This window comes from Oreochromis niloticus, linkage group LG16 (genome assembly GCF_001858045.2).
Source record: "Oreochromis niloticus isolate F11D_XX linkage group LG16, O_niloticus_UMD_NMBU, whole genome shotgun sequence".
NCBI classification, from domain to species: domain Eukaryota; kingdom Metazoa; phylum Chordata; class Actinopteri; order Cichliformes; family Cichlidae; genus Oreochromis; species Oreochromis niloticus.
In genome coordinates this window covers 18,453,385-18,469,185 of record NC_031987.2, presented here as the reverse complement: position 1 = coordinate 18,469,185, position 15,801 = coordinate 18,453,385, and the positions used below count along the sequence as shown (strand labels likewise).

General features: G+C 41.3%; 1 protein-coding gene across 1 annotated transcript in view; it reads right to left on the bottom strand.

Annotated features, from left to right (window-relative positions):
• igsf3 (immunoglobulin superfamily, member 3) overlaps positions 1-15,801 on the bottom strand; it is an 80,940-nt gene that overhangs the window by 53,215 nt on the left and 11,924 nt on the right. The window contains 1 exon segment of the mRNA XM_025903914.1: positions 7,552-7,932. Within this exon segment, the coding sequence (XP_025759699.1) occupies positions 7,552-7,932 (381 nt within the window).

Genomic DNA, 15,801 nt, shown 5'->3' with positions numbered 1-15,801 from the left:
TAAATGTGTCTGCGTATGGTGGGTAAGAGTGGCAGTAATGTTATCGAGCAGGAAACCCCGTCCGCTAAAGTGGATGAGATGTGCAAGAAATTGCAAGCCAGCCACAGTGATAAAATCTCTTTCCATCTGGAGTCCTGCCTGGTCGGCAGCTTAGAGCCAGTTTGTGCATGCATACGCACACATACACACATTTCTCTGTTTTTGAACACACTTAGCCAGAATGCGTAGCTTCTTCTCCTTTAACTTTTTAGCCAAATCTTTGACAACCTTTGCACTAGCCTGAAAACCAAATTTAACCCGCCAAAAAAGCCATTTGAAGGTCACAAAAGGAATGCCTTAACTGTGATGGTTCACTCGCACAAAGACCGGAAGATCTGTATAAGTGCAAGAGGCGTGCACAAATGGAAGAAAAGGAAATCTAATTAGAAAAAGAAACAGAGGACTGTTAAGGCAAATCTGAGGGGAAGGAAAGAAATTTAGGTGTCACTGCAAGGAGAGACAAAAGAGATAAAAAGCTCCAGTCACATTCAGGCCTGCGCTCCCGATCAATACCAAGAGACACAGAGATACAGCTTCCCCTGTCTATTCATCTTCTCTTTCTCTCCCCTACTCGCCCCTTTCCCCCCAACAGGCAAACATTTTACTCTTCTTTTTTATTTTCGACACAGGGCTTCATCTTCCTGTTTTCCCTTAAAAAAAAGAAAAGAAAAAGAAATTCCTCCCTTCATATTTTTCATCCCATTTTTCCTCATCAGCCTTTATTCAATCACGGATTTCCTACACAATCTTGCGCTTCAATCACCCTTACGGCTTTCTCCTGTGATAAAGCTCAGTGAACAGCTGTATTGACAAAACCATATACCTGCATGACAAACATGGGCTGGGGGGGCTGAAGTCTGGAGTAGGAATTGACTCTGTAGATTGATGGAGCGAGCGGGATTCAGATGGGGAGACGGCACAGAGAAAGGGAAAACAGGGGAGGAGGGGGGGGGGGGGGGGGGGGGGATGTCTTTGTACGAAAGATAGTGAGATGACATTTTCCTGTTCTGTCTATCCCATTAAGTGAAGTGCAGAGGAGTGCAGCTTGGCAGCATCGAATCCTCTGCGAAGAGAAAGGCAGGGGAAACGCACAAATCAGACACGTGCACAGTGCTGAGCTCAGCACAGGCATGATCCCGCCACTCTCATTGGGAACGTATGTTTTTAGCAGTGCACAGTCTCAGCAATGCTTCCAAAAATCTACACTCCTCTTTTCCCCTTTTCCTACACAGAAAAGATAACTGCATTATGACCTTTGTTGGGCATCACTTCACTACATAAGCACATTTTTTACTACCAGATCAACAAAGGGGAAGAGGTAATCCCCTTCAGAACCTACATGCAATGGACATGAACATGCTTTTTTGCAGATTAGTTTAATCTGCAAACCAATAATTGCATAAATTAATTATTTGAACTGTGCCTGTATCACTGCTCACTAACTATTATTTCTAATACAATGGTACTTGTCAAAGATTGGGAAACATTAGCAAGCAAAGTTAATCATGTTTAAAGAGGAATTGTGAAGGATATTAAAGGGACAAATGGTTATAGCTAGACAAGTAGGTCAAAACATCTCCAAACAGCAGGTCTTGTGGACTCTTCCTAGTATGCTTTGGTCAGTACCTGCAAAAAATAGTACAAGGAAGAACAACCAGTAAACTGGTGACCATGACTGTGACCATGAATGGCAGAGAATGCCACCAAAGAGCTATAACATCACAAACTGCTAAAAACAAACTGTGGCTGTGAGAGAAAAAGACTGCAAAGCATGCAGAAGACTACAGACTGCTGGAAGTGACAGTTAATGAGCGCAAGACTGATCAGAGTACCCGTGGTGACCCCGTCCACTCCTAGAATGTGTACAATGGCAGACATGCATCTGAAGGGGACCATCTGCTGCTACTGCCTTGGTATTTGATATCACAGGGCGCCTTCAGAAGTGTCCATACTGTGACAGATCAGCTGTTTATTGTGGCTGGTCGGTGTACAGGGAATTATGATTAATAGAAACAGGCTAACAGACATGTAATGATAACCGACATTCACCTGTGCTTTGCACCACGCTAAAATAGCCTTGAAGGAAACTCAACAATGTAGGAAAAACATCAAATACACACACTGGTAACTTTAAGCTGGGAAAATAAAAAATGAGCCTGCAACATACGCACAAAGATAGTAAAGAGAATACAAGTGTTCAGCATCCTATGAACTCACTTACACAGATGCAATGTTGGCAGTCTTTTTTTTAATATTTGTTCAGTCATGGTTTAACTTATAAAGTTATTCATTTTGCTTTAAAATACTGGTTAACTGTTTTTTAATAATGTTCATTTTTATGCCAGAGAACAGAATATGAGCTGGGTAAGAGAATACACAGCAGAAAAAATAAAGAAATTAAATAAATGAAATATGAGCCATAAAAATAACCAAAATAAAAACTGTGGAAAAATTGGGTATTTTGCTGTGGTTTGTTGTGAATTTGTTTTTGTTTTTTTGCCCAACAGTATTTGAATAATGGGAATCTCCAAGGTCTCAGCTCTAGTCTTTTACTTTTTCCTCTTTCCTTCTCAGACGCCTCAATTTGTGCTGGCTAATTGCATTTAGAAGTTGCATGGCGGTTGGTAACTGCATTAACCTCGGGAGTCACATCAGGCAGAGACTATTTAAAAACGCACCCCTATAGCGCCAGTTGTATTGTGGGTAATGCCTCTAGGAGGCGTAACCAATCACATCGGAGTGAGACGAAGAGCTCATCATTTATTGGTCACACAGTCTTTTCAGCAGCGCTTCACTACCTATTCCCTATACTGCCTGCTTCGGTCCCTGTTCCCACTCTTTTCCAATTTCCTCATGTCTGCCTTTTTTTCTTATTTTATTTTTCTTTAAAAACACCATACATCGAAACTTTTACTTCTGTATTTTTTTCTGATGTTACACAGAGGACTGGAGGCAAATAACCGAAAGCCATTTGTTCATAAACTTACCATGGCTTTGATTATCCATCTTTTTTTACTCTGTTACTACAGTCCTGGCTTCTGCCAAGCATGGAGGCTAGAATCTGTATATGTGCCAGCACAATGACTCCTGCGTGTTCTATGGCAGTGAGGGTATATGGAGAGCAGCGTGTCTCAGCGAGGGCTTGTTGTTCTGCTAGTTGTTGGACAAGCTCACACACAGGCTGGTGCGTAGGATAAGGACAACCGTGACGGCCATGTCAGGCTGTTGTCCTTTTCTTCTGCAATCTGATGTGTAGGAGGAAGTCAAACAGGCACAAGCACACACACACACATAGAAAAAAAATCACACACAAGAGCATACACCCAAGTGAAACAGACTGAGCTTAGTCAGCCTCCAACTTAAGAGAATGGAGGTGTACAGAGGGCAATGCCAGGTGATCTTTGACTTTATAAAGCTTCACATCACTCAGGTTAAATGCACGCCTTATTGTGATATTTGATAATGACAGAGGAGCATGCATAAACAACGAGCACATGATTAAAAAACGGAAAAATAGGACAAATGGTGACGCATATATGCGACATACACCCTTCATTGTAGCAAAATTGTGGTTCACTCAACCCAGTTTTCTAATCTAGTAAAGCGGTGTGAATCATAATTACTGCTCTGTCAAACAGTCATGTGGAGCTTTACATCTGCTACTGTCCAGACTTCCCATCAGAGCTGCCCACTGAAAGCTGAAGGTTTGAAGCAGCAGGCGAGCATTCAACATATAACAACACGAGCAGCGCTCCTGTTTAACTGATGAGAGAAACTAAATCATTTACCTCATCACAGATGTGGGAGAACCTGCAGCAACTGTGAAGTGCATGCAGACAGCTGTGATTAAGCTTCTGTAATAAACCCTTAAGTGTTTAGACGTACTTAAGTTTAACACTCCGGCTAAGACAGACTAAGGTAAAAACAGAGAAGCATGGTTGGTTTTTATTTTTAAAAAAGGAGATAAAATCATAAGCAACATGCTTGAATAGAAAGACACAGATGGTGTTTCAACCATGACTCTAGTAAATTCATATTGGTGACACAAAGGAGCAAATACTCGACTCATAATAGTAAACTACTAAATTTGATTTCACTAACAGAATTCTAAAACATCCCACACACATTTTCAACCCTGCAACAAAAAAAAAAATCTACAATTTTAACACAGTTGGGTAGCTGCGATGAGTGTACCACCAATTCATTAAATAAAATGTAAAACAAGATCACAGTCCCCTTCTGCTTGTGTGTTTAACAAAGGCTAAAAAATATTTTTAGGGTGTTTTCACACTTTAACCTCTTGGTTTCGTATCCTTTCACAGAAAGACAAATCCAAGTGAACAAATGTCCCACAGAAGTACACTCGGTCTGCTTACTGGCCAGAAGGGTCTCAGAAATAAGCAACAAAAGTAAATACAGGAAGACTGTGCTGTGTTTTTGATTAGTGGATAAACAGAAAATCTACATTTATTTCATGCTACAGTTTGTGTACATCTATAGAACTTTTCCAACAGCCAGATTGCTGTATGTTCAAGGATGCGGTAGTTATTTAGTTCAAATATGTAGTGTACGCCCGAGCTGGGTCAGATCGAGATCACGTAAGCCAACCCTTTTAGAGCTCAACTGGAACCAGACTGAGAGCACCTCCTCCAAAGGGCCATGATGCGGTTGTGCTGGTACCATTTTTCACAAAGAGGAAAATGAGTCTGAATTCAACGTAACTTCTAAATAGCAAAGGTGTGAAAGAACATTATCTTGTCAAAGTCAAGCTGCATTCCCAATCCAAATGCACAGAGGAAAATAATAAAAATGTCAAATCTAACCTTTTCTCCTACATACTCAGGATCTTCCTGCGGTTTGGAGCCATTCCATAATTTAGTGGATATAATCCAGAATGTGTGCAGTGGTGGCTAATTATCATTTGCACAGGTGAAATATTGGTCTTTTGGGACCAAGCAGAGAAACCTTTTCAGTTGATTAATTGCTTTACCTTCATGGAGGATAAAAAAGTCACAAACTTTCTATCTACCCCCTCCATACAAAAAAAAGAAACAACCCCTTTCAGATAAAAAGAGAAGCAGGTATCACATTTCAAGTAGTCAATAACACACAGTTGTTGTATCCATCTGACAGACAATACAAGACGTTAAACAAAAGGTCACAGTATCGTGCAGAATAATGTCCAGGTTCATGACTGAAACTACTTCCCTTTAGGCAGCAGGTATTAAGTTCCACATTAAAACCCTTCCCTGCTCTTTGTACAGAAAGATGACAGTGGATGAAACATATCACCTTGACTAAGACTTAATACAGTACTCAGGGCACAGATTACTGTGCAGCCTTCTTCCCCTACAATTAACCCAGCCACCCCACTGCCAGACACTCACACAGGCATATCCCTTCTGTCTCCCACTTCCTACATGCCTATATGTCTTTCATAATACTCCCTGCTTACGATCATCCTTTGACACTACCCTTGAAACACAATTCCTCAAAGGCACCATCAGCAAAGGGGTTTTTTAAATACATCAGAGGGAGAGCAAATTAGAGAAAGGGGCCGGGGTTGATGATGAATAGAAACAGACACGTGACAGTATGAAAGCCAGACGAATGTGCTATAGAAGAGAAATAGGAGGGTAAGAGGAGGGAGAGCAAGGTATTGTTTGCTCACAGCGGTCCAGGGAGGTAAGCAGCTGCCAGGGGAATACACAGGGACTCAAAAGCACAGCAGAGGAAAGGGAAAAAAAATGGAGACCCTGCTGCGTACCCCTGACCCTAGAAACTGGGTTAAGAGGTTAGAGACACAGAAAGAAGCTCAGATAACAGTCCCTCAACACCTCCGCTCACATACTCTGTCTAGCTCTCTCTCACACACTGATCTATAAATACTGTGTGCTATCAGCACTGCTGTTTCACAGTGCCCTGCAACTGAGCCCTGCCCCACATTCACATCATACTGCTCATGCTAGAAAATACAAACCACTGAAGTCCTAATAATAACTTATTTAGTGAAAAAGAAAGCTAAACTAACCATTGATCTTCTAGGCAAACAATGTCTTTGCAATGGTGACTCAAAAAGTATGCAAATATTTGCATTTCTCAGCTCGCAGTGATACTGTGCTTTCATCCCATCGGAATCTGCTTTGACCTTAAAAGGAAGGTCAGTCGTGAGAGAAATAAAGGCATGAAGTTATGGGGGGAATGGAGTGACAGCTGTGTCTTCAGTACTGCCTTTTGGGTAGATGTGTGTATGACTCCGGAAAATAAGGAGCGGGAGAGGGGAAACTACTGACTGCTACAGTCTCACATTCTGCCAGTACACTGAAAGAGCCCACGGCAATAGATAAATGGGTGGTGTGGGAATACCTGTGTGGATGCGTCTTGGTTTTCCCCCTGTTCAAAACAGGTGGGAAATGTATGACAATGTAGTGGAGGGGAAAATCTTTCAATGCATGTTTCAGTGTGCGCAGGTGCTTTTTTTACCATTATGATTATCCCAACAGTCACTGATCAAACTGTTATATCATTACGCCAAAATGGATGATTTTTTGTTGCTTTTTATTTTTTAGCTAATTTGATTTAATAAATTAAAGTTTTCAAATTTCTGCTAGCAGTTAAGTCTCTCATATGTAAACATCATAAGCAGTAGAATATACAGTAATGTGAAAAAGTCTTAAGCCACTCCACGTCTTTATATTTGGGTCCCAAGGTATCACACTTTCTTCTATTTTTTAAAGTGCTCTTGAGCAAAAGTTGTCCAGCCTTTTCACCAATTTTCCATCCAGTTCTTGTACCTGATCATTTTCAGGGGAATGCTTTTTTTTGTTTGTTAAGCCACTCAAAACTGACCTACGAATCATTCAAGCATTAAAAAGGCACCTAACACAAAGGATGAAATCATCCATCATGTTCATCGATGGGCTAGCCTCCCTAGAGCACTACATTACTGAAGCAGTTTGAGATCATCTTGACAGGAAATGGAAACAGAAGGCAGCCAAAGAAGAGCCTTGAATGTCTCAAGAATGCCTTGAGAACTATTGTTGAAGATTATTTAAAGAAATGACGAGAAAGGCTGTGTTGAAGAATAAAGTTGATACCATGCCAAATACTGACTTTCAAGATGTTATGTGCACACGTTTCAATAAATCGCTGCATCTAGTTCCCAATTTCCTAGCAAAATATAAAGAAATGAGGGGTGACTCAAGACTTCTGCACAGTACTGTATATCTGTGAAGTGGCACATAAACTGCACTGCTGCAAAGGTTAGATTAGTGCTAATGAACCTCTGTTTGAAAGGTGCAAAGCAAACCTCCTCTGCCTAAGCTGAATGCTAATTCAGTATAAAATCTTCCTATTATGTTGCTGTATGCGTATCACAGATGTCACATTAGCTGCATGCTCATGCTCAGCTACACACAGTTTTAGTACCTGTGGTACCGAGATGTGGTTTGACTGCGTGTGTGTGTGCATAAGCCTGTTTCTGTGTGTACACGTGCGCTCGTAGAGACTCACCAGTGAGGTTGGTGCGTGCACTGTAGGATCCCAGGTACCGCCCGTCTGTATTGGGTGTGTAACACTCAAACAGACCTTGGTCCTTGGCCTGCACTTTGGTGATGTGCAGCACAGCTGAGTCACTGCTCAGCTTCTCCACGAAGATCTCCCCACTAGTCACCCTCTGGGAATATACAGCATAGGCATAGTTTTTCGTAGCTGTGCTCACAATGCGAATCTCCCGGTCTGGTACTGAAGGGAGGTACATGGACCACTCGAAGTTCTGCTCCGTCCCCTCTTTGTAGCCCGTCACGTTGCACCAGATGGTCACGTGTGAGCCTTCAGTCCGTACGAGCGGCCCACTCTGCACCGTTACCACTCGCTGAGCCACAGCAACACCGGCTAGAGATGGAGAGGTAGTGGGAGCAAGGGGGGAGTGGACGGGGTGAAGGCAGGGAGAGAAAAGAGAGCGCATGGGTTACAAAACTGCACTTTAAATATTTAGCATTAACAGAGTTTATGCCCCCCACATCTCCCAGGAATACAGAAACAGTGTGACATGTGCAACTAAGCATTCACGGGTGTGCTTACCAAGGTCGAGGTGTGCACACAGACTCACCCGAACAAGTTTTGAACACCAGTTACCACTTAGAAAAAAGAAAAAGAAAAATCACAGTAGCTCACAGCTATAATCTAATCACGCTCACGGCAATCACACACACTCGCATGTTAACCCATCCCCAGAAGGACAGCACCGCAGCTGTACTACACTGTGGTGAGAGGCGGCCATCTGGGAGTCAGGACGGAGGTCAGTATGAGCTGGTAAAATGCGTGTCAAGCTGTACAGACTACAGCTGTGGTTGAAATGGATAATAAACACTGGTTGGCCTGATGCATCCCTAATCTTTAGTCCACATCACGAGTAGAGGTGTGAGCAGACAAAGGATTAGAATCAAGCCCATAAATCATAAATTTATATGATCAAACAAATTTATTATGAATAACATATTGGTATCCATGGATACAGTGGTTGCAAGAAATTTTAATACAGGAACGCCAAATAAACTATTTAGAAAATAGATGTCGTTACATTTAGTAGTTCCTCCACCAGAAAGCACCGATAGAAATAAAGCTGAAACAGTAATTCTCACTCACTAGGGGGCGGGGATTATAACCTGGTGTTTTATGTTTATGTACAATGCTGCTCAAGTCTTTAAACTCTCTGTGAGTAACTAAGCATTTTATATCCTGCAAAATATATACGTGGCCATTACTTTGAATCATGAACGTTTTCACTGACATTAATTAAGTTTCATAAAGTGTATATTAATTACGCACATTAACATTGAAATGTCTGAGGTCAAATCATACAAGATTTATCCAGTACCAACACTGTTCACCATGTTATTCTACTAGCCTGTCATTTGCTAAGAAGGTAGCTTTAAAACATCTCCCCCCTGGCGACACACTGCTCTCATTTAAAACAAAAATAATTAGTGAACTAAACCATCACAGGGCACTGAGGACTGCAACAAACTGCGAGCAAACCAAGCCCTTGTCAAGACCGATTATTATCACTCTTTGTAGCCTATATTTAGGCGTACAGCATATGTGAAGTTTGCCTTAACTCCTTATACACCTACATGCGCACACACACACACACACAACCACACATGGCAGACACACACACAGAACATTCGCCATTCAGGGAACAACTACAAACATCCCTCTCATTGGGGCCAGAGACAACAGAGCATTTACACATACCCCCAAATCCAGACAGAGTGACAAGTACGCTGTTTCCTGTCTGCACAAGCAACTGGGGATTGCAGCTGTGTTTTCGTGTGTGGGTGCATGTGAGTGTATGTGTGTGTGGGCATGTAAGAAAGAAAGTCTGTAAGAGGCTGTGTCTGTAGGCACAATGCTCAGCATTAATAATTCACTAGAACAGCTTTTTAACTTTAACATCCTCACTCTTACCATAGTAACTTTCTCTCACACTTGCACTACACCCGTCCTTTCATTCACTGTTAGCGCGGGACCATTAACACCCATGTTTGCCTATCCAAGTGATCCACTGAGCACGCCTCGCGACAAAAAGGTCAATCTTGTAGAAAAACAAAGGTCCTTTTGCAAATCGTGCTCGCAGAGTCTGCGAAACGTAGACGAACGGGAGGAAAAGTTACGATGATTTTGCTGTAGGAGAATACTTTCAACAGAGTCGGAGCAAGCATCGTTATCTATGCGAGGAGCTCGTGTGTTGTTTTGTTTTCCTTGCTTCCTGAGATTCCTGAGCACATTCCACAAATGAACAAGTTTTACAAATCTATTATTGTGAGTCCCTCACTTTATTACTCTATGAAATCAGTTAGACTGAAGGGAAAACTGATTAAAATAATCGTTCCTCAAGGCAAGGATTTCAACATTGTATGCCTTCATAATTATGAAAGCAGCCACTGTAGATAGGTTGACCTTTTCTTTAAAGAGAAATGAAAAACAAAACGCAAAAAAACTAGAGTTTAATTGTTCAAACAGCACAATTATGTTGTGATATTATTGTGTTACTATAGAAACAAGATAAAAGTTCTGAATCTCATTGTAGCTTCCGGTAAGGTCACCAAGCCTTTGCTACGTTCCTGTGCGAATATTATAGAAATACTATACAAGACTTGAAATGACAAACTAGTGTTCCAATTCCACTCTTAATAATGCTGCGCTCGTAAGCAGTGTTTGTGGGGGTCATAATCATATTGACATTTTGAATGCGGTCTTGAGTCATTTTTCATAACACATCGACAATGATTTATTTACACATTCAATCAATAACACACAACCCATTTAGGCAAGTCATCTTTTGTTTGAACATGGAAATGGAAAGGAATTAAAAAAAAAATTAAAAAGTCACTAAGCAAAATATTTATCCCCGGATTTCTGTGGAGCCCCCCTGGGGGTCATGTGGTAGAAGAAAAATAATTAGATGAGGATCCACAGGAATGGATTAATAAACCGCGCACACCAGTCAGATAGGGAATTCAACATGTTTTCATTTATTATTTATTATATTTTCGTTGATAAACTTGCATACTTGTTTATCCAATTTGTATGCAATCTGTGCCGTCAGCTTTTTTCTGCTAATCTGCCAGCTTTGCACATCTTTTTGGACCTGCACATACTGCTGTACCAGACTGCAATGAATCATAACCATAACCTGTTAGAAATTTGGCAACTGACTTTTACTTGATATAAAAATGTTTCTACAGAGAGAAAGCATTAAGCACTGAAGACTTAAAACAAGACAGAGCGTCTACAATGAAATGTGCTGACAAAATCTGGCTGACCACAGCATGGAATGTAGTATGTAAGAGCAGGAGCCATCAGTAATGACTCAGACCTTGGTTCCCCCAGTGTTTCTTTGCTGTGATGTCAGTGTGCTAATCTGGCGGCACCCGGTCTACCCAAATCCAAGTCTGTACTGCTGCATTAGTGCTCCTCACGCTGCAGCTTCTCACCTAGAACTGCTGGAAACATATTACTCATACATCCAGAAAAAGAAGGAGGAAAAAAAAAAAAAAACCATACGACTCATACTGTGTTGGTGCACTAAGAGCTTTCCTCCACTTGCCTGTCTCCTGTCATCCTCATGAAACAAGCTTCTCCTCATTTCTGATTACGCTCACTCCCTTCCTCCATGTTTCACCAATCATCAATCCTCCCCTTCGTCCTGCCCCTGCAGTCTCTCTTTCTCTGGATATTCCTGTCTCTTTTCTGTGCCTCACGCTTCTCTGCATCTTTTCAAGCAGGATTTAAGCAGCTCTGTGAAACTTCAAAGTGCCCATCGCTCTGCAGGCTGTTTAGAAAGGCTGACAATGACAAACCAAACCCTGCAGACCTTCAACTGATCGCTCTATTCCACCACCCTTCCACAGTAATCCTGAGCCCGCAACCTCCCCCCCACCTCCCAACTTTTTCACCTCTGGCTGCGCTGCCTTGATCTCCAAGTGCCCATATTTGTTCAACAAGGCCTCAGATATTCTATTATTAACGCTCATCTCCATCTCTGCATACCGCAGATGTCCTGCTTTGCTACCTTTTTCCTTCTCTGGTATTCCTTTCCTGCATCTCATCCCTCATCATAGCTGGCCCATTGCTTCCTACACAACTTTGGTGCAAGCAGAAACATGTGTCCCATGTCAGGTGATGAAGAATGACCACAAGCAAGCTGACCTTCCTGTTGATCGGTTGGAGGATACAGCAAATGGGAGCAAATGATTGCAAATGCACAGACACACACACACACACACACACACACACACACACACACACACAAACAGAGAGAGAGGGAGAGAGAGAGAGAAAGCTGCAAAGAGGATTAAGCTAAGAAGAAGGGGGGGTTAAACACTAATCCAATCATTCGTGGCCAGTGTCTTATTCTCAGCGGAAACAGCAGTGAGGCCACTCGCATTCATTCATACCTACACCTCACATCATCACTCTTCTATGACACATGATAATTATACACCTTGAAAGGTGTATAATAAAAAACACTGTAGGGCGTAAGTAATGTAGAGGGCATTTTCACAGCGGTGCAAACACATGCTAATGTAGAGAACCGAGCTGTCCATCAACGATTCTCACTTTGCTTCCATTTTTAATTACATACCCACACGTGTAAATACAGATTATATTCTATATGTGCACCCAGGGACGCCCATAAAAAGTTTAAGCAACCTAACAATGATCAACCTATCGTAGTTCCTTTATCCCAACCGCAGTCAGGCTGTCCAGTACCCACGCAGTATAAATACTGTTTAAAAATGATGTATATTATTATCACTCCCACTGCACTTTACGTTTATATCAAAAAGAAAAATCTTGGTGTATTTTACTGTATGTAGTAACCATCTGCATCTCCAATTCACCTGTTCTTCCTTTCCCTTTTGCTGCTGTAACAAGTGAATCTCCCCAGTGTGGGACTGAATAAAGTATGTCTCTGTTTATGATATAAAGGTGAGGCATCAGCCTTGCTTTACTAATATAATATATGAGGCTAAATTATTGTGAATTCATAACACTTGATAAACTGCTCTAATACAAAAAAGTAGATTAGACTCCTTTTAAATGCATTTATTCAATTGCCTTATTCTGAGTGAGTAGATACTATCAGATTTTCTCAGCTAGAATAAAAGCTCTGGCTTTTTCACATGAGAGGTTTTTATATTTCTGTGTTGTTTGTTTTGTTAAGAGTTTTACTTCTCTCACTTGAAGCAGGTTGTTTTTCAGGTGGAAAAACGTGGTCACAACTCCAAACATCCATCCATCCATCCATCCATTTTCTTAACCGGTTATTCAATTCTATGTCGCATAGGGGCAGGAGCCTATTTCAGCTGTCATCAGACAAAAGGCAGAGTACACCCTGGATAGGTTGCTAGTTGATTACAGGGCTAACACATAGAGACAGACAATCATTCACGCTCACATTCGTACCTATAGCCACTTTAGAATCACCAGTTAAACTAACCTACTCAGAGCCCACAGAGGCGCAGAGAGAACATGTAAACTCCACTCTACCACAATCCCACCATATAGCTCCAATCATTTCTTGATGCAGACAGAAGACTTTTTTGTTGTTCTTCAGTAGAGATAGAAATCAAGGCGTAACAATAGTAATATATGTTCACAATAATGATGACATCACAACACACTGATTCTGTATTCACTGCAAGAAAATCATCTCTATAACTGAAGGAGTAAAAAACAGCCTCAAAAAAGGCAAAAATGTATTTTTTACCCTTTGCACCACTGCATCAATGACTTTATGTATTATTATTAATTAATTTTAATAACGTGTCAGTTGAACTTCTCAGTTCTCTGATTAGCTTCTCCCCACACTGACTGCTGTTTCCCCTATGTGAGTTCCTTGTTTTTCTTCACAGCAAGTTGGTTTACTTGTGTTTACTTCACCTTCAATCATTTGGTAATCTCCACCACAAGAAATCATGAAATATTGACTAATAAGGTTGCAACTTAGCATGAATTATTAATATTACAGGGAGATACGCAATGCATAAAACTAAATAAGTTCTGTGACTATTTTAGTTTAGCGCACAGTGGTTTGAATCTTAAACTGGGATTATAGCCAGTGTTTGAGATACTGCCAGCCCTTAAACTTCACCTTAATGCTTTTCGGCAAAAACTATTTAGGAAAGTTGAACAGGGGACCGTCTAACGATTCAGCGAAATACGACTTAAACATATGAACATGCTACATATAAAAAAGTGGAATACATCAGTGTCCAGTTTGCCCAAGGGAGGTTCACAAAGCTTTTGAATATATATTTTATTAAGTACACCTTTGGGTTTGGACCCCCTTTTGCCTCAGGAGCTGATGATGTAAATCTTCTGTTCCACAACATCCCAAAGGTGCTCAATTAGATTGAGATCTGGTGACTGTGGAGGCCATTTGAGTACAGTGAACTCATTGTCATGTTGAAGAAAGCAGTTTTAGATGGTTTGAGCTTTGTGACATGATGCAATATCCTGATGGAAGTAGCATTCAGAGGGTGGGTACACTGTGGAGCTATACTTTCATGTTTTAATGCCTAATTCTGATCAGACCATCTGAACATTGTAGGAGAAATCGAGACTAATCTGACCAGGACACATTTTTCCAATCGTCTAATGGCCAATTTTGGTGAGTTTAGCCTTAGTTTCCTGTTCTTAGCTGATAGGCGAGGCGTCTGGTGTAGTCTTCTGCTGCGGTAGTCTGTCTGTTTCAAGGTTCATCACTTTTTGCATTCAAAGATTCTCTTCTGCATACATTGGTTTTAACAAGTGGTTATTTGAGTTGCCGTTGCCGTTGCCTTCCTATCAGCTTGAAGCAGTCTAGCCATGTTGCTTTGGCATCAACAAGGCATTTTCATCCAGAGAACTGCTGCTCACTTGAGATTTTCTCATTTTCAGACCATTCTCTGTAAGCCCTAGAGATGGTGGTGCAGGAAAATCCCAGTAGATCAGCAATTTCAGACTCAAACGAGCCCATCTGATCCTAACAACCATGCCATTCAAGGTCGCTTAAATCACCTTTCTTTCCAGTTCTGATGCTCAGATTGAACTTCATCAGGTCATCTTACCATTGTGCACATGCTTAAACGCATGGCCTAAATGCTGCCATGCAATTGGCTACTTAAATATCTGCATTAACCTGCAGTTGAACAGGTGTACCTAACAAAGTGGCCAGTGAGTGTGTAGGCATGCTGCTAAATAATGTGCTTACAGAAAGAAATAAAGACCAAAGAGCGATGACGAATACTTTCCTGTCCACTCTTCCCTGCACTCATTAACCATACTCCAAAATCACTCTGTATATTTCTCCCTCTAGGCCCCTGAAAGCATTTGACCCTGTTAACATCATTACCAGAGACAGCAAGAGTGCCAAAGACACAGAGAGATTCCAAGATGAGGCAAAACAGAAGGAAAGAAGATCAATGAAGAGAGATTTTTTTTAATGCAAGAGGGGTACATTAGCAGTCAGTAAGGGTACGATCATCTTACAATACAAATTCTTCCCTCTTTCCCAAAACTGTCCAACAAAATAAACCTTTACATGCTAAATCATATCGTGCGCCGCAAAGAGCACGAATTGTATTTTTGTAATGCCTTTTGTAATAGTGTCTGTGCAAAAGAAATGTGATTTAACAGACTAAAATTCTTCCCGTTGCCTCTGCAGAAGAAATTTAACATTCGGCTTGTCAGGCTTTCCACATGGCACTATGTAATCATCCAAATGTAAACCCAGCAATAGATTGATGACAATACCCGACTTTATTTCCTATAGTTTTCTCATCGTATCGGAGAGGCTCTAGACAGCATCAAATATTGCAATTCAGGCCTCGTCCTCTTACTCCTCTTGCCATCCGTGTCGTTCCTGCAGTGATAATCATGGCGTGTGTCAGATTGTAGAAATCGCTGCAGCAGGGCTGTTATTAACAACCTCTGACCCTTGTTCCAGCTTCAGAATCTTTAATATTGACAGCCTCATTTATTAAGTGGGACTTTTTTTTTTTTTTAATGACAGAAGAGGGAGCGTCTTTTCTTTTGTACTTAAGTGAAAAACTAAATGTTTTCCCTCAAGGCACCGTCGAACAAACATCTGAGTGACAGGGAGAGATGGCAAATAAAAAAAAAAATGAAGAAAGAAAAAGCAAGTGTTACGTCTTCCACGAGAGGTCAGTTACATAGGCCGGCTGGTCAATCCAACTGCTGACAAACAGC